This window comes from Pristiophorus japonicus, chromosome 20 (assembly GCF_044704955.1).
Source record: "Pristiophorus japonicus isolate sPriJap1 chromosome 20, sPriJap1.hap1, whole genome shotgun sequence".
NCBI classification, from domain to species: domain Eukaryota; kingdom Metazoa; phylum Chordata; class Chondrichthyes; family Pristiophoridae; genus Pristiophorus; species Pristiophorus japonicus.
In genome coordinates, this window is record NC_091996.1 from 9403483 (window position 1) to 9422890 (window position 19408).

The following is a 19408-nucleotide window of genomic DNA, read 5'->3' on the forward strand; positions in this document are numbered from 1 at the left end:
AGATCAACCATGATCTTATTGAATGGTGGAGCAGGCTCGAGGGGCTAGATGGCCTACTCCTGTTCCTAATTCTTATGTTCTTATGTTCTTATTATCCTCCTCCATTTCGGCAGCCTCCAAAAGTTTGCTCCACGATGACATGCAAGCTGTGATCATGACCAAGGGATCCATCACAGACACCCTCAAAGCCTCCTTGATAAAGTGTAACATCCCCACCGACACCTGGGAGTCCCTGGTCAAAGACCGCCCTAAGTGGAGGAAGAGCATCCGGGAGGGCGCTGAGCACCTCAAGTCTCATCGCCAAGAGCATGCAGAAACCAATCGCAGACAGTGGAAGGAACATGCGGCAAACCAGTCCCACCCACCCTTTCCTTCAACCACTGTGTGTCCCACCTGTGACAGAGACTGTAATTCCAGCATTGGACAGTACAGCCACCTGAGAACTCACTTTTAGAGTGGAAGCAAGTCCGAGAGACTGCCTATGATGGGACGACAACAGTGACTACACTACAAAAGTACGTCATTGGCTGTAAAGTACATTTGGGACGTAAGGTGGTCGTGAAAGGCGCTTTGGAGATACAAGTTGCTGCTGTTGTTGTTGTTGTTGTCCCAGCTGACGTTAAGCTGCCGACGTAGTGATGGGCAGGAGGCGACGTGGAACTACAACTCCCAGAACGCGTTGCGCACACTGCAGACGGTTGTTAGTTCCGCCGGCATCCGGGTAACCGCAGCGGGCGGAGAAACTACAACCCCCAGCAGGCAGCGCGCGGCGTCAGCTCCTTGCAAGATGGCGGAGGTGCGACTGGCGCTCGGTTGAAAGAAAATAATAAAAGGCGAGGCGGGTAGACAGACAGGTACATTGTTTTGGCCTCTTTTATTTTTTATGGTGATGGTTGTCTCTTTGTTGTTTTTTTTTTGCTCAGCTGTAAGTGCGCTGTTGTTATTGTGTGTTGTGTGCGGAGCCCGGGTCTGTCAGGGCTGGAGTGTGGCAGCTGCTGGGCGCACGGATTGTCGGCCGCTCCTGGCCTGCGGCTCCCCCGCCAAACCACAACCACTTGCATTTACATAGCGCCTGTCACTACTACCACCACCAAATATCACAGCAGACAGCGAGTGGGTGTGACTGACTGACTCACTGGCTGGCTGAGGGGAGGGAGACACCTGTAGTCCCCTATAGATAGATGGCCTAAGGTGGGTTTCGTTCTGCATATAAGTGGAGGAAGTGCATCCGGGAAGGGGGCTGATGAGCTCCTTGAGTCTATGTCGCCGAGAACATGCAAAAGTCAAGCGCAGGCAGCGGAAAGAGCGTGCGGCAAACCAGTCCCACCCATCCTTACCCTCAACGACTATCTGTCCCACGTGTGACAGGGACTGTGGCTCTCGTACTGGACTGTTAATAGAAACATAGAAAATAGGTGCAGAATTAGGCTATTCGGCCCTTCCAGCCTGCACCACCATTCAATAAGATCATGGCTGATCATTCACCTCAGTACCCCTTTCCTGGCTTTCTCTCCATACCCCGTGATCCCTTTAGCCGTAAAGGCCATATCTAACTCCCCCTTGAATATATCCAATGAACTGGCATCAACAGCGCTCTGCGGTAGGGAATTCCACAGTTTAACAACTCTCTGAGTGAAGAAGTTTCTCCTCATCTCAGTCCTAAATGGCTTACCCCTTATCCTTAGACTGTGTCCCCTGGTTCTGGACTTCCCCAACATCGGGAACATTCTTCCCGCATCTAACCTGTCCAATCCAGTCAGAATTTTATTTGAGATCCCCTCTCATCCTTCTAAACTACAGTGAATAAAGGCCCAGTCGATCCAGTCTCTCCTCATATGTCAGTCCAGCCATCATGGGAATCAGTCTGGTGAACCTTCGCTGCACTCCCTCAATAGCAAGAACATCCTTTCTCAGATTAGGAGACCAAAACTGAACACAATATTCCAGGTGAGGCCCCATCAAGGCCCTGTACAACTGCAGTAAGACCTCCCTGCTCCTGTACTCAAATCCCCTAGCTATGAAGGCCAACATACCATTTGCCTTCTTCACCGCCTGATGTACCTGCATGCCAACTTTCAATGACCGGTGTACCATGACACCCAGGTCTCGTTGCACCTCCCCTTTTCCTAATCTGTCACCATTCAGATAATATTCTGCCTTCGTGTTTTTGCCCCCAAAGTGGATAACCTCACACTTATCCACATTATACTGCATCTGCCATGCATTTGCCCACTCACCTAACCTGTCCAAGTCACCCTGCAGCCTCTTAGCATCCTTCTCACAGCTCACACCGCCACCCAGCTTAGTATCATCTGCAAACTTGGAGATATTACACTCAATTCCTTCATCTAAATCATTAATGTATATTGTAAATAGCTGGGGTCCCAGCACTGAGCCCCACGGCACCCCACTAGTCACTGCCTGCCATTCTGAAAAAGTCCCGTTTATCCCGACTCTCTGCTTCCTGTCTGCCAACCAGTTCTCTATCCACGTCAGTACATTACCCCCAATACCATGTGCTTTTATTTTGCACACCAATCTCTTGTTAGGACCTTGTCAAAAAGCCTTTTGAATGTCCAAATACACCACATCCACTGGTTCTCCCTTATCCACTCTGCTAGTTACATCCTCAAAAAATTCCAGAAGATTTGTCAAGCATGATTTCCCTTTCATAAATCCATGCTGACTTGGATCGATCATGTCACTGCTTTCCAAATGTGCTGCTATTTCATCTTTAATGATTGATTCCAACATTTTCCCCACTACTGATGTCAGGCTAACCGGTCTATAATTATGTGTTTTCTCTCCCTTTTTAAAAAAGTGGTGTTATATTAGCTACCCTCCAGTCCATATGAACTGATCCAGAGTCGATAGACTGTTGGAAAATGATCACCAATGCATCCACTATTTCTAGGGCCACTTCCTTAAGTACTCTGGGATGCAGACTATCGGGCCCTGGGGATTTATCAGCCTTCAATCCCATCAATTTCCCTAACACAGTTTCCTGCCTAATAAGGATATCCTTCAGTTTCTCCTTCTCACTAAACCCTCGGTCCCCTAGTACTTCCGTAAGGTTCTTTCTGTCTTCCTTCGTGAAGACAGAACCAAAGTATTTGTTCAACTGGTCTGCCATTTCTTTGTTCCCCATTATAAATTCACCTGAATCTGACTGCAAGGGACCTACGTTTGTTTTCACTAATCTTTTTCTCTCCACATACCTATAGAAGCTTTTGCAGTTAGTTTTTATGTTCTCGGCAAGCTTCCTCTCATACTCTATTTTCTCCCTCCTAATTAAACCCTTTGTCCTCCTCTGCTGAATTCTGAATTTCTCCCAGTACTCAGGTTTGCTGCTTTTTTTGGCCAATTTATATGCCTCTTCCTTGGATTTAACACTATCCTTAATTTCCCTTGTTAGCGACTGTTGAGCCACCTTCCCCGTTTTATTTTTACTCCAGACAGGGATGTACAATTGTTGAAGTTCATCCATGTGATCCATTGCGGATGACCGCAGGGGACCTCTGCACTACCTTCCTTCCACTGCTCTTCCTGTTGGTCATCCATTCCCTATCTGTCTGTGTAACCTTTATCTGCGGTAGACCAACTCACTAAACGTGATATTAACAGCATTCTAAGCATCGCGGATGCTCCAGAGCGAATCCACCCGCAGCTCCAGTGCCGCAATGCGGTCTGTCAGCAGCTGCAGCAGGATACACTTCCCGCACATGTAGTCGTCAGGGACACTGGAAGAATCCCTGACTTCCCACATAGCACAGGAGGTGCATGACACGTGTCCGAGCTCTCCTGCCATGACTTAACCCTTAGATTAACTTAATTTGGCAACAACAATGATAAAGGTTACCTACTAGTAAAGAAAAAGAAAAACTACTCACCAATCACCAGCCAATCACTTACCCCTTTGGCTGTGACGTCTCCTTTCGATTTCTTTCTACTTCTTTGTTTACCTTCTGCCCCAGCAGCTGCACCAGCTGGCCTCCTCCGACTGCTGCCCGAACTCCTGAACTCACGGGCCTTTTACAGGCCTCCTCGATCTCCCCGGTCTCCCGCCTCCTCCGACTGCCACCCAAACTCCTGAACTCACGGGCCTTAGGTTCAGCCACCTAAGGACTCATGTTAAGAGTGGAAGCAAATCTTCCTCAATTCCGAGGGACTGCCTATGATGATGATAAGAACGTAAGAAATAGGAGCAGGAGTAGGCCAAATGGCCGGCCCCTCGAGCCTGCACTACCATTTAATACGATCATGACTGATCTGATCATGGACTCGGGTCCACTTCCCTGCCCGCTCCCCATAGCCCCTTAATCCCTTATCGGTTAAGATAATTGAACTTGTAAAGCCCCCACTCCTATATGTCGTTGACAATCTGCCTTACCATAGATGCCACCCGCCAACCCGTTTGATTTAGTGCTGGAGTGTCAGCCAGTGGCTCAGTGGGCAGCAGTCTCTCTCGCCTCTGAGTCAAGGTTGTGGGTTCAAGTCCCCACTCCAGGGACTTGAACACAACAAAATCCACGCTGACACTCCCATCATCATAGGTGGTCCCTCGAACAAGGATGACTTGCTTCCCCATGAGTTCACAGATGTTTCAATGAAGGACCTGATATTCCAGTCCTGAACTCCAGTTGAAAGAGTAGAAGATTCCTGTGCATGGATTTTTTTTAAACGTGTGGTGACCGTTGCACATCAGCCACCACATGGGCTTGACAGAGCGAGGCCTTTAACCGATAAGGGGTTATGGGGAACGGGCAGGGAAGTGGACCAGAGTCCATGATCGGATCAGCCATGATCGTATTAAATGGCGGAGCAGGCTCGAGGGGCCGTATGGGCTACTCCTGCTTGTTTTTCTTATGTTATGTTTATTCAATGACAAGGGTTGACCTGGAGACCTGCTCTGCTGCACAGACCTACTGTGCGCACACATTGCAGTGTGGGCTGACCTATGTTCCCCATAGTCCCTCGGTGCTTTTGTGACCCGTACCCTCATTTGCCGCACCTCTACCACGATCTTTCGTCGCTCCTCCGTCACAAATACTCACCGCACCTTCGCCACGATCTCCCACTGCACCTGGTAAAGCAGAGGAGCGGGAAGGTCGTGGTGGCGGTGCGGCGAGTGATCGAGGTGGAGGGATCGTGGCTGAGATTCGGTTGGTGATCGTGGCGGAGGATCGGCGAATAACACTCTCAGTGCAGTGCTGAGGGAGTGCTGCACTGTCGGAGGTGCTGTCTTTCGGATAAGACGTTAAACCGAGTCCCCGTCTGCCCCCTCAGGTGAATGCAAAAATCCCACTGCACTATTTTGAAGAAGAGCAGTGGAATTATCCCGGGTGTCCTGGCCAATATTTATCCCTCACTCAACATAACAAAAACAGATTATCTGATCATTATCACATTGCTGTTTGTGGGAGCTTGATGTGCGCAAATTAGCTGCTGCGTTTTCTACATTACAACAATGTACTTAATTGTCTGTAAAGCGCTTTAGACGTCCTACAGTCATGATGATTATGAGATTGTGATGATAAGGGGTGGGCTAATAAATCAAGGGCATACACATTAAATGGGACCTGGGAGTGCATGTCCACAGATCCCTGAAGGTAGGACAGGTAGATAAGGTGGCTAAGAAGACATACGGAATACTTGCCTATATTAACTGAGGCATGGAGTACAAGAGCAGGGAGGTTATGCTTGAACTGTATAAAACACTAGTTAGGCCACAGCTACAGTATTGCATGCAGTTCTGGTCACTACATTACAGGAAAGATATGATTGCACTGGAGAGGGCACAGAGGAGATTTACGAGGATGTTGCTTGGAACTGGAGAATTTTAGCTATGAGGAAAGATTGGATAGGTTGGGGTTTGTTTTTTTTGGAACAGAGAAGGCTGAGGGGATACCTTATTGAAGTGTATAAAATTATGAGGGACCTAGATAGAGTTGATAGGAAGGACCTGTTTCCCTTAGCAGAGGGGTCAACAACCAGGGGGCATATATTTAAAATATAAGTGGTAGGAGATTTAGAGGGGATGTGAAAGGGAATTTTTATTTACCCAGAGGGTGCTAGGGGTCTGGAACTCATTGCCTGAAAGGGTGGTAGAGGCAGAAACCCTTACCGCATATAAAAAGTATCTGGATAGGCACATGAAGTGTGTAACCTGCAGGGCTACGGACCAAGAGCTGGAAAGTGGGTAGGCTGAATAGCTCTTTGTCAGCCAGCACGGACACGATGGGTCGAAATGGCCTCTTTCCGTGCTGTAGATTTCTCTGATTCTATGGAAACGTCCCAAAGTGTTTCTTGTAGCATCATTACAAGACAAAAAACAATTTGACACTGAGCCACTTAAGCAGAAATTAGGGCACATAGGGGTAAGGGCAGAACATAAGAAATAGGAGCAGGAGTAGGCCATTCGGCCCCTCGAATCTGCTCCGCCATTCAATAAGATCATGGCTGATCGTCTACCTCAACTCCACTTGCCTGCACTATCCCTATATCCCTTGATTTCTTTAATATCCAAAAATCTATCAATCTCTGCCTTGAATATACTCTGCCTTGAGCCTCCACAGCCGTCTGGGGTAGAGAATTCCAACGATTCACAAGTGTTTATGTTACTGGACTAGTAATGCAGAGGTCCAGAGTTAATGATCCAGGGAAATGAGTTCGAATCGCACCATGGCAGCTGTTCAGTTAATTCAAAGCTAATGGTGACCATGAAACTACCAGATTATCGTAAAAACCCATCTGGTTTAGGAAAGGAAATCTGCCGTCCTTACCCAGTCTGGCCGATATGTGACTCCAGACCCATAGCAATGTGGCTGACTCTTAATATCATCATCATTATAGGCAGTCCCTTGGAATCGAGGAAGACTTGCTTCCACCCCTGAAGTGAGTTCTTTGGTGGCTGTACAGTCCAATACGAGAGCCACAGACCCTGTCACAGGTGCAACAGATAGTCGTTAAGGAAAGGGGTGGGTGGGACTGGTTTACCGCACGCTTTTTCCGCTGACTGTGCTTGATTTCTGCACGCTCTCAACGTTGAGACTCGAAGTGCTCAGCGCCCTCCCGGATGCACTTTCTCCACTTAGGGCAGTCTTTGGCCAGGGACTTCCAGGTGTCAGTGGGGATGTCCAGCAAGCAACTCAGTCATTTCAAACTGCTCCAAACAAGCTGGGACTGCAGCAGCTCACCACCATCTTCTCAAAGGCAATTGGGAATGAGCAATAAATGCTGGCCTCGCCAGCGACGCCCACATCCCGTGAACGAAAAAAAAACGGCTGAAAGCTACCGAAAGGAGCGTCTTAAAGGAGGAAAGAGAGGTTTAGAGAGGGAATTCCAAAGCTTAGGGCCCAGGCAGCTGAAGGCATGGCCACCAATGGTTGAGCGATTACACTCAGAGATGCTCAAGAGGACAGAATTAGAGGAGTGCAGATATCTCGGGGCGGTGGGGTTGTGGGGGCTGGAGGAGATTACAGAGATAGGGAGGGGTGAGGCCATGGAGGGATTTAAAAACAAGGATAAGAATTTTGAAATCGAGGCATTGCTTAACTGGGAGCCAATGTAGGTCAGCGAGCACAGGAGTGACGGGACTTGGTGCGAGTTAAGACACAGGCAGCTGAGTTTTGGATGACCTCAAGTTTGTGTCGGGTACAATGTGGGAGACCAGCCAACAGTGCGTTGGAATAGTCAAGTCTAGAGATAACAAAGGCATGGATGACGGTTTCAGCAGCAGATAAGCTGAGGTAACGGCGGAGATGGGGAATGTTACAGAGGTGGAAATAGACAGTTTTAGTTATGCTGCGGATATGTGGTCGGAAGCTCATTTCAGGGTCAGACACGACACCAAGTTTGCGAACAGTGTGGTTCAGCCTCAGACACTGCATCTTCAGTCTGATTTGCTCAGCTGTGATGTTTTTGTGAAAAAACAGAACACGTTAAAAATAAAACACCTACCCCCCCTCAAACACACACACACACACACACACACACGTGTTTTCTGCCTGGCTGCCGCTGTGTGGTTGGGATGTGGAGAAGCCATTGAGAATGAAGAGATGTGGGACCACTTTCCAAGCTGCCTATCGACTGGGCAAATTGTTTCTGTCTTACAATTGACCCTGGCTTCTCCTGAGGATTGCATAGACAGAACCGCACATCCCCCTCTCAGTGAGCCCAGTGACAGCCCATCCAGGGCTCCGAGTTTGATTTTCCATTTGGGTGGAAGAGAATTGGATTTCAGAGGATAGAATTGTTTCTCTGAAGCAATGCCGGGTCAGCATGTTTCTTGCCCACTCTCCCCACAGCAAGGTGACTGGGATCAGCAAGGGGACTCCTCCTCCGCAGCATTAGAGTGACATTGTGCATCCATGTTCACTGCCCTGAGTCTTAAAATCACAATTCATCCCTGATCTATTGCAAAAGACAAGTAACAAGTTAGCAGATGTGCATTTTTCAATATTGCAAGCTGCCCATGACTGGAAAGTTACAGTAAAACTGGTTGAGTAGCTACCTGCAATCTGTCTCTAATGGCTGTGAATTGATTCAGTGAGGAGCTGAGGCCCATGGAGGTCTCGTGTTCAATTCCAGCTCTATGCTGAACAAGTTGACTTTATTCTGAGCTGCGGTTTGGGGTGTATAACTGGTCTCTCTGTGCCTTGGGATAGCGAGTAAAAAATCAGCCAGGAATCCTGCTCTGATCACTATCCAGTGACTTCCGCAGAAATGTGTGTATGTGGACATTGAGTGATAACCGGATTTGACTTGGTTGCAATGCCACCGTGGTTAATTCATCTACCTGTGCTCAGCGTCAAAGTTTACACACAAATAATTGCCACCTGGACAATGACTGCCATGGGTCGGGAATCGTAATCCCAACAAGCAGTCAAAAGTTTCAGGGGAGGGGGATGCTATGTCTTTAATACTCTTATGAATGACTCCACGAGGTCTAGTATTGTACTTGAGCTGCTGTGACCTTAGTCGCATTTATTGTAACTCCAGAGTGAAGCACAAGCATGGTGAGCAGCCTTTTATACTGGGCCCTACACACCTATGCAGGTGAAGGTGACCCTCGGGCCTCCCACTGCAGTGCCTTCTGGTGGCACACCTTATGTGACTATACAGTTAGCATACATGGTCTACATACATGACGGGAGAAAAGGGAGGGAAGAAACGACCTTTTAACCGTGACGTTGAATATCATTCCCATTACTAGTACTTCAGAGTGATCTAAAACAAGATAATGCCCAACAGGTGTCCTAAGGTGCCTGTTTCACTTTGTTCTGATATATAAGATTACTGGGGCTGCAAAATGTTGTGCCATATTTTATAAGGTTGCCATACATGTTGAAATATTTTCTGTATATTTACAGTCTGACTACGTTATCATTGTGATGCTCAAACTTTGGTTTTAAAAGGCCTCAGAATGCCTCTCTTAATGGAGATCTAACTAGACATTTTGTTTGAGAGTTAGCAGGTCAGTCAACTGTTCAAAATGTTCTTCATATTCTGAGCCCTCTTCTCTCACCCCATGCAGCAGCATCTATGTGCTAATAAGTAATGTCAGCCGTGGCTCAGTGGGCAGCACACTCGCCTCTGAGCCAGAAGGTTGTGGGTTCAAGTCCCACTCCAGGGACCCGAGCACATAAATCTAGGCTGACACTCCAGTGCAGTGCTGCACTGTCGGAGGTGCCATCTTTCGGATGAGACGTTAAACCGAGGCCCCGTCTGCTCTCTCAGGTGCACGTAAAAGATCCCATGGCACTATTTCGAAGAAGAGCAGGGGAGTTATCCCTGGTGTCCTGGGCCCAATATTTATCCCTCAAACAACATAACAAAAAGCAGATTATCTGGTCATTATCGCATTGCTGTTTGTGGGAGCTTGCTGTTTGCAAATTGGCTGTTGCATTTCCCACATTACAACAGTGACTGCACTCCAAAAGTACTTCATAGGCTGCAAGGTGCTTTGAGATGCCTTGTGGTTGTGAAAGGTGCTATATAAATCCAACCTTTCTTACCCCATGCAGCAGCAATGATGTGGTAATGAGTATTATATTTACTGAACTGGCTGAAGTTGAGGTCAGATTAATTAATTTCTGTGCCTAGTATCTATTAGCAATAATGGGGCAGCTTATTGTTATGTCTGCAATTACCATCGAATAACTCCACGAGGCCTTGTACTGTGAGTAAGAGCTGTGTGACTTCAGTTCATTTAATACAACTGCAAAGTAAGGGGCAGCCTTTTATATGCCCCTGCACACCTGGGCAGGTAACCTCTGGGGCCTCCCAACAGCAGCGCCCTCAGGTTGTACATCATACATAGTTACATAGTGAATCCAAAGAGTTTGCATACATGACATTATGCCCCTCCCCCCCCCCAAAGTCTTTGACGCGAGTTGATTGCAGGTTAAGGCGACCCGGAGCCCTGCGTTCCCTGGTTGACCGTCTGATTGGTTGGGCCACTGTTGTCTTGCAGCGGGACTGGTTGGGCTGGACTGTTGGGGATGGTGGGATCATCCTCGTGGTTGGCAACGAGGTCTGTTGTCGATTGGGCGTGTGTCGGTGAAGATGAGGTCCTCTTCCGGTGGTTCCTGGTTATCTGTGAATCGTAATTTGGTTTGGTCCAAATGTTTTCTGCACATTTGACTGTTAAGCAGTTTGACAACAAACACTCTATTCCCCTCCTTGGCTAATACAGTGCCGGCGACCCATTTTGGGCCCTGACCATAATTCAGCACAAACACCGTGTTGTTTACAGTGATGTCACGTGATACAGCCGCGCGATCATGGTACGTGTTTTGCTGATAACGCCTGGTTTCCACCTGATTAATGAGGTCAGGGTGTATTAAGGAGAGCCTGGTTTTGAGTGTTCGTTTCATTAGTAATTCTGTAGTGGGAACCCCGGTAAATGAGTGGGGTCGTGTCCTGTAGCTGAACAGTACCCGGGACAGGCGGGTTTGTAAGGAGCCTTCCGTGAAACGTTTCAAGCTCTGCTTTATGGTTTGGCCTGCCCGCTCCACTTGGCCGTTGGATGCGGACTTGAACGGGGCAGATCTGACATGCTTGATGCCATTACGGGTCGTGAATTCATTGAATTTCCGAGCTGGTGAAGCACGGACCATTGTCACTGACAAGAATGTCGGGTAAGCCATGGGTGGCAAACATGGCCCTGAGGCTTTCAATGGTGGCTGCGGACGTGCTGGATGCCATTATTACACATTCAATCCATTTGGATTGGCGTCCACAACAACCAGGAACATCTTTCCCTGAAAGGGGCCCGCATAATCCACATGGATCCTGGACTATGGTTTTGAGGGCCAGGACCAGAGACTAAGTGGAGCCTCCCTGAAAGCATTGCTCAGTTGTGAGCATGTGTTATACTGGTGCACGCACGACTTCAGGTCCGAGTCAATGCTGGGCCACCAGACGTGGGACCTGGCAATAGCCTTTATCATGACAATGCCTGGGTGGGTGCTGTGTAGGTCACGTATGAAGGTTTCCCTGCCTCTGTTTGGCAAGATAACGCAATTGCCCCATAACAGGCGATCTGAATGGATCGACATTTTGTCTTTACGACGGTGAAACGGCTTGATCTCGTCTTGCATGTCTCTAGGGATCGCTGACCAGCTCTCATTGAGGACGCAACTTTTTACAAGGGATAGCAGAGGATCCTGGCTGGTCCAGATCTTAATTTGGCGGGCCGTTACAAGTGACCCTTCGCCATCAAAGGTATCCATGGCCAGTAGCAGGTCTGCGGGCTGCGCTGTTTCCACCCCGGTGGTGGGCAATGGTAGTCGGCTGAGAGTATCGGCACAGTTTTCAGTGCCTGGCCTGTGGCAGATCACATAGTCGTAGGCAGACAGTGTTAGTGCCCATCTTTGGATTCGAGACGAAGCATTGGTATTTATGCCTTTGCTTTCCGAAAACAGTGAGATTAGGGGCTTGTGGTCCATCTCTAACTCGAACCTGAGTCCGAACAAATATTGGTGCATCTTTTTTACACTATAAACACAGATTAAAAAGCCTCCTTTTCGACCATGCTGTAGCCTGTTTCGGCCTTTGATAGGCTTCTGGACGCATATGTAGCCGGTTGGAGCTTGCCCACTGCATTGGCTTGCTGCAAAACACACCCGACATCATACAATGATGCATCACATGCTAAAACTGGACGTTTACATGGGTCATATAATACCAGCACCTTATTCGAACACAGCAGGTTTCTGGCCTTCTCAAAGGCGGCCTCTTGATTTTTACTCCAAGCCCAGTCGTCTCCCTTGCGTAACCGCTTGTGCAACGGTTCCAGCAAGGTGCTCAACCCTGGAAGAAAGTAACTGAAATAGTTGAGTCGTCCCAGGAACGAGTGCAGCTCCGTTACATTTCGTGCTGTGGGTGCATTCTTGATGGGCTCTGTCTTCGAGTCCACAGGTCTGATGCTGTCTGTCGCAATCTTCCTCCCCAGGAATTCTACCTCTGGCGCCAGGAAGACACATTTGGATCGTTTCAACCGGAGTCTGTTTAGTCGACTTAAAACTTCTTCCAGGTTGTGCAGGTGTTCGGAGGTGTCGCGTCCGGTGATGAGGATGTCGTCCTGAAATACGATGGTGCGTGGAACCGATTTCAACAGGCTCTCCATGTTTCTTTGGATATGGCTGCAGCTGAGCGAATCCAGAACGGGCACCTGTGGTACACGAAAGGTCCTTTGTGCGTGTTAATGCATGTTAATTTTTTCGATGACTCAACCAGCTCCTGGGTCATGTAAGCGGAGGTTAGATCCAGCTTGGTGAACGCCTTTCCCCCTGCTAATGTCGCAAAAAGGTCATCTGCTTTGGGTAGTGGGTATTGGTCCTGTAACGAGACTCGGTTGATCGTTACTTTCGTCGCCGCAGATTCTGACCGTGCCAGAACAATCGGGCTGGCCCACTCATTGAACTCGACTGGCGATATGATTCCCTCGCATTGAAGTCTGTCCAATTCGATCTCCACTTTCTCCCTCATCAAGTAGGGGACCGCTCGAGCCTTCTGATGAACGGGCCGTGCCTCGGGGACCAAGTGGATCTGTACTTTGGCACCTGTGAAGCTGCCGATGCCTGGTTCAAATAAAGATGGGAACTTGCTCAGCACTTGAGCACAGGAAACATTGTCCACTGACGTTAATACTTTTGACATCTTCCCAGTTCCACCGAATCTTCCCCATCCAGCTTCTGCCAAGCAGCGTTGGCCCATCACCTGGTACAATCCACAGTGGCAGCTCGTGTGCCTCTCCATCATAGGATACTTTCACATTCGCACTGCCAATAACTGATATCAGTTCCTTGGTGTAAGTGCGCAGCTTTATCTGAATCGGGCTCAGCTTGGGTCTTTGTGCTTTGTTGTTGCTCCACAGCCTTTCAAATACCTTCTGGCTTATAATTGACTGACTCGCCCCCGTGTTCAGCTCCATGGATACAGGAATGCCATTTAATTTGACTTTTATCATCGTGGGAGGACTTTTTGTGGAGAAGGTGTGCACCCCACACACTGCTCCCTTGGGCTGAGTTGCCGCTCTAGTTTGTCCTTTGTGATCCGCGCTGGATCGGTACTCTTCTGCCGACTGGTGAGTCGCAGTACGTTTGCACATTCGCTGGAGGTGGCCCCTTGTTCTGCTGTTTTTGCACGCATAGTCTTTAAATCGACATTGATGGGCCCCATGATTACCCCCGCACCGCCAGCATTGTGTTAATGATTTTGCATTTACACCCCATGGCGGCTTAGCAGCAGCAGGCATGTAGGCTCTGCTCTGTACAGTTCTTATTAGTTCAACAGTTCTGCCTGCAATCGGCGTTATTTTACGTACTGTACTTGCCAGCCAGCACTGATTCTGGTAGGAAGTCATCTGTATGGTATCGCAACTCGAGGACATGAACGCCTGGCTTGTGGTGATGGCCTTCTTCAGGTCAAGGGTTTCGGCAGCCAGTAGCTTGCGAAGGATATCCTCGTGGCCTATGCCCATCACAAAAGCGTCTCGCAGTGCATCGTTCAAAAATCCCGCGAATTCACACGGTCCTGCGAGCTGTCTTAAGTCGGCGACATACTTCGCCACGTCCTGGCCCTCTGGGCAGCAGTGTGTGTAGAAGCGATACCTGGCTTTTAAGATGCTCTCCGTTGGTTTGAGGTGTTCCTAAATCAGCGTGTGCAGCTCTGCGTATGACTTCTCCATTTGGTTTCACTGGTGCAAGCAGATCCCTGATGAGGCCGTAGACCATGGATCCGCAGCTGGTCAAAAGAATCACCCTGCGTTTTTCTTCCAGTGTCTCGCCGTCCAGGTCGTTGGCCACGAAGTGCTGGTCAAGCCGCTCGATAAAGGCTCCCAATCTTCACCCTCTGCATACTTTTATAAAACACCAACGGCAGCCATGACTGCGTAAAAGTTCGTGATCTGTAACTCGTCGCCAGTTGTTATGTCTGCAATTACCATCGAATAACTCCACGAGGCCTTGTACTGTGACTTCAGTCCATTTAATGTGACTGTAAAGTGAGGGGCAGCATGGCTGACCGCCTTTTATATGCCCCTGCACATCTGGGGCCTCCAACAGCAGCGCTCTCAGGTGCTACATCGCACATAGTTTCATAGTTACATAGTGAATACAAAGAGTTTGCATACATGACTCTTATAAATCTGTATTATGTTTTGATCTTAATAGCTGCAATTTTTATTACAGTGTCAAAGTTTGGGAAGATGTCTAATGCAGCTGATATCTGCACTCATCTGGATTCAATAGGCGAGATCACCAAGGAGGAGCTGTTACAGAAATCAAAGGTAAACGGGTTGCTGAGCTTATAGATTGAGTGGGCAAGACACACAAAGTATATGCAGCCTGAAATGCTATTTGAAACTCTCTTATGACAGTGTCAGCTGTGGCTCAGTGGGTAGCACTCTTGCCTCTGAGTCAGAAGGTTGTGGGTTCAAGTCCCACTCTATGGACTTGAGCACACAAAATCTAGGCTGACACTCTCAGTTCAGTGCTGAGGGAGCACTGCACTGTCAGAGCTGCCATCTTTGGGATGAGACGTTAAACCGAGGACCCGTCTGCACTCTCCAGTGGATGTGAAAGATTCCACGGCACTATTTCGAAGAAGAGCAGGAGAGTTATCCCCGGTGTCCTGGCCAATATTTATCCCACTACCAACATAACAAAAATACAGATTACCTGGTCATTATCACATTGCTGTTTGTGGGAGCTTGCTTGTGCGCAAATTGGCTGCTGAATTCCCCACATTATATCAGTAACTACACTCCAAAAGTACTTCATTGGCTGTAAAGCGCTTTGAGACATCCACTGGTGGTGAAATGTGCTATATAAATCCAAGTCTACCAGAGCAGGTAAACGAGAGCAGGACCCAATAATGCTTTCTGTTGTCCAGCCAGATTTGGTGACGAATTAGTTGTCCGCCAGATTCGTTCAAGTCTGCGTCCTTGGGGTTTAAGGAAGCGAAGATCAAGGCTATACCAGGGGAAACGGCCAGGGTGAGAGAGAGTCATTTTTTTTAAATAGAGACTAGGGCATCAAAGGTGGTGGTGAGGGTGTGATTGAGCAGATCGGTTCCTGCAGAAATGTCGTGGCTGAGCGGTGTTGTGTACGTGGCCCCCCCCGACCTGCGAGAGAACACCTCCGCGGGTCGGGCTATAAAAGAGCTAGAGCGGCATACCACTACAACTTCCAGCACGAGCTGCTCCAAGTGTGTGACGATTTTGAGGTGGGCGACTGGGTGACGTCATCAAAACCCAGGTCAGCGTTTGGAGCGTGGGCAGGAACATCGGCGGGGCCCGGGTACGTCGGGACGGATGAGCGGGGCGAGGGATCGTGGCGGAGGTGCGGTGAGTAATTGAGGCGGAGGAGCGGCGAGTGATCGTGGCAGAGATTCGCCGAATGTTTGATGCGGAGGTGCGGTGAGCGATTGTGGCAGAGGTGCAACGAATGTTTTTGTGGCGAAGGAGCGGCAAGAGATCGTGGCTGAGGAGGGGTGTGAGATCGTGGCGGAGGCGCAACGATATGGGGCCCAGAAGAGCTGAGGGCCCAGGCACAGCACGAGCCGGCCCACACTGCGATATGTGCACACACTAGGTCCGTGCAGCAGAGCAAGTCTCCAAGCGTCCTGGTTAACCCTTGCCACTGGATAAAGACCTAGCTCTGTCAAGTCCGTGTGGTGGCTGATGTGCAACGCTCACCACACGTTTAAAAAAATCCACGCACAGGCATCTTCCACCTCTTCAGTTGGAGTTCAGGACTGGAACATCGGGTCCTTCATTGAAACATCTGTGAATTCATGTGGAAGCAAGTCATCCTCGTTCGACGGACTGCCTATGATCATGATAAATCCAAGTCTTTCTTTTATAATCACCACCAGTATGATAATATTTCCACAGCCATGTTAGCAATAATTGTATCGATAGTCTGGCTAATATTGATTGATGTCCCTTATTGTATTCTTGGCTCAGTGCAACACTTTCTCCTGAATTGGAGGCTTTGGGTTTAAGCTATACCCCTGACATAACCTAGGCTGACACGTCAGTGCAGTACTGAGTCAGTGCCGCACTGAGGCGTCTTTGGGATAAGACATTAAACCAGTCCACCTGATGTAAAAGATCCCTTGGCATTATTCGAAGAAGAGCAATGTAGTTTTCCTAGTGCTGGCCAACATTTATCCCTCAACCAACACCACCAAAAACAGATTACCTGGTCATTTATTTCATTGTTGTTTATGGGGCTTTGCTGTGCAATATCACCTGCTGAATTCCCTTGCATTACAAAAGTGATTGCACTTCAAAAGTAATTTGTTGCTGGTGAAACACTGGGACGTTGAGGTCATGAAAAGCATTATGTAAATGCAAGTTTTTTTCCTTTATACTTTCCTTGGCCAATGATTCTTGCACTGTGGCGTGGGTAACCAGGTCCTGCTGCCAGTCTTCCTCTGTTTGGAGCCTCCACTCAGTGTTGGGATCGATCAAAACATAATACAGATTTATAAGCTGCCCCATATTTGCTGATAGATACTAGGCACAGAAATTAATTAATCTGACCTAAACTTCAGCCAGTTCAGTAAATATAGTACTCATTACCACATCGTTGCTGCTGCATGGGGTAAGAAAAGAAAGATTGGATTTATATAGTGCCTTTCACGACCACCAGACGGGTCAAAGCACTTTGCAGCCAATGAAATACTTTTGGAGTGCAGTGTAATGTGGGAAATGCGGCAGCCAATTTGCGCACAGCAAGCTCCCACAATGACCAGATAATCTGCTTTTTGTTATGTTGATTGAGTGATAAATATTGGCCAGGACACCAGGGATAACTCCCCTGCTCCTCTTTTCTAAATAGTGCCTAGGGATATTTTATGTTCACCTGAGAGGGCAGACGGGGCCTCGGTTTAACATCTCATTTGAAAGACGCACCTACGACAGTGCGGCGCTCCCTCAGTACTGCACTGGAGTGGTCAGTCTAGATTTTTGTGCTCAAGTCTCTGGAGTGGGACTTGAACACAGAAAGTGAGAGAGGCAGAGCGAGAAAGTTCACCCCCAGTTGTGCTAAGACTTAAGTTTCCCTCCCTCCCCAATGATGTGAGATCAAATGACCTCCTTGCTGCCAAAGCCCAGCAGCCCCTGTGCAGTGCTGTCGAATCCAGGACCCATACCCTAGTTCTGTCTAACCCAGCACTGTTCCCCAGTGCTACCAAAATACAGGATTGCTCTCCAGTACAGCTCAACCCATTCCTCTCCCTTGTTCTGCTAAATTCCAAATATCTACCTCCCAACTCCTGCATCTTGCAACCATCTTGCTGTGTATTCTCAGCTTTAAAAATTGTAAGAGGGTAAAATTGAAATGTGTAGGCAAAGGAATATATAAAAAATATTGACCCAGAAATTGTGGTCAGAAGCTTCCTGCGGGCGGATGCCTCCGGCCTGAAAAAGTTCTCTGGACTTACCTGGTGGTTCAGGAGGTTCGGAGACTTGCGGTCCTGGACCACTTCGCGAAGACCTACGTAGAGGACCATGTATCCCAGGGACATAGGCGCTTCGCATGCGTCCCTGGGATCACATGGGCCGGCCCAACCAATCAAAGTAGAGGAATCCCCATTGAAAACACACACGCACTTAAAATAAATTTTAAAAACACATCGCATATTTAAAATGAATCAAAATGGAATTTAATTGATTATTTAAAACAAAAATTTAACTTTTTGAAAAATAAATTTACGGGGAAATGTTGAGGCTTCAGTCCAGGTCCCTGCGGATCACCTGGGAGATGGAAACTGTCACATTATTTTCAAGATAATCTTATTTAAATTCTCATTCTTCTTTCAGTGTACATCATGTCTTATCCAACTGAGACGATCAGACCTAACTTTTAAGCAAATTTTCTTCTTGCACTGTCGAAGGGCACATCTCCAAACAGAAAGCTTTAGTTCTTTTCGTCTGCAGAAGGCATTAAAATGAGTCACTAACTCGCAGGCATCCTACTTTAGAATTGAAGTGGAGGGCACTAGTTTAGGAATTGCATGCATGATCTATTAAAGAACACACAGAGGTAAAGTATTGCTTACTCCAAAAACAGATTTGCTAAAATGGTGGACAAGTGGGAAATAATTGTACACTTTCATTCTGACCAGCTACTGCTGCGTCTAAAGATGAGCAATTTTTTTTTTGCAGGTGGCTAAGAAAAAGATTGAACGCCGAGTATTCATTCCTGTTCTTTCTGCCCCTGCCACCTGCTGCATGGTCATACTGTTGCAGAACAGACAGGCACATCAGCACAGGCCCAAAAGCCAGCAGAAACTTGCGCAAGTAAAGACCTGGTCTTTTTCAGAACAGCAGCTGTTTGTCGGGTGGTTGCTAAAAATAAGCGTTGTTTATCACACTACACAACCCAGCTGAGAATTAGTCAAAACTCGAAAACTTGAGAGTATTTTTGTGAGTCAATAATAAATACTTGTCAACGAAGATCTTCCCATCAGCAGAAATCACTCCTACAGTAACGCATACCGCATCTTCTGTGTTTCCTCTCTAGTAGCAAGCAAAATATATAAATAACTTAAACAAAATACTTCATGTGTTGTGCTGTTATCTTGTCTAGCAATGGAGTGGAAAAACTTTAAAACTGATAGCATGGTAGGGAACTCCTGTGTTCCGTACATACATTGATAAAATATCCAGCCTGTGTCCTTTTCGATGGGCAACCAGTGGTACTTTGCTTTACAAATTCTATTACTGCTGATTGACTGGCATATATGTGTTCTACTCACATGCCTCCCCTTGGAATTTGAGTTCCGTAATTTAACTTCAGGATTTCAGTGAGCAAACACCTATCCAAGCCTTGACTTTCGGATGAGACGTTAAACACAGGCCCCGTTTGCGCTCTCAAGTGGACGTAAAAGA

The 19408-nt window shown here is 47.8% G+C and overlaps 1 protein-coding gene across 3 annotated transcripts in view; it reads left to right on the top strand.

Moving 5' to 3' along the window:
* Positions 1-748: 748 nt before the first annotated feature.
* Positions 749-19408, top strand: part of usp20 (ubiquitin specific peptidase 20) — a 204748-nt gene continuing 186088 nt past the window's right edge. For all 3 annotated transcript variants that reach the window (XR_011588147.1, XR_011588146.1, XM_070863734.1), the window contains exons 1-2: positions 749-854; positions 14697-14794. Coding sequence is in view for 1 of the 3 variants with exons in the window: in XM_070863734.1 (XP_070719835.1) it covers positions 14714-14794 (81 nt within the window). In the remaining 2 variants the exon portion in view is untranslated. The remainder of the gene's footprint in view (positions 855-14696; positions 14795-19408) is intronic.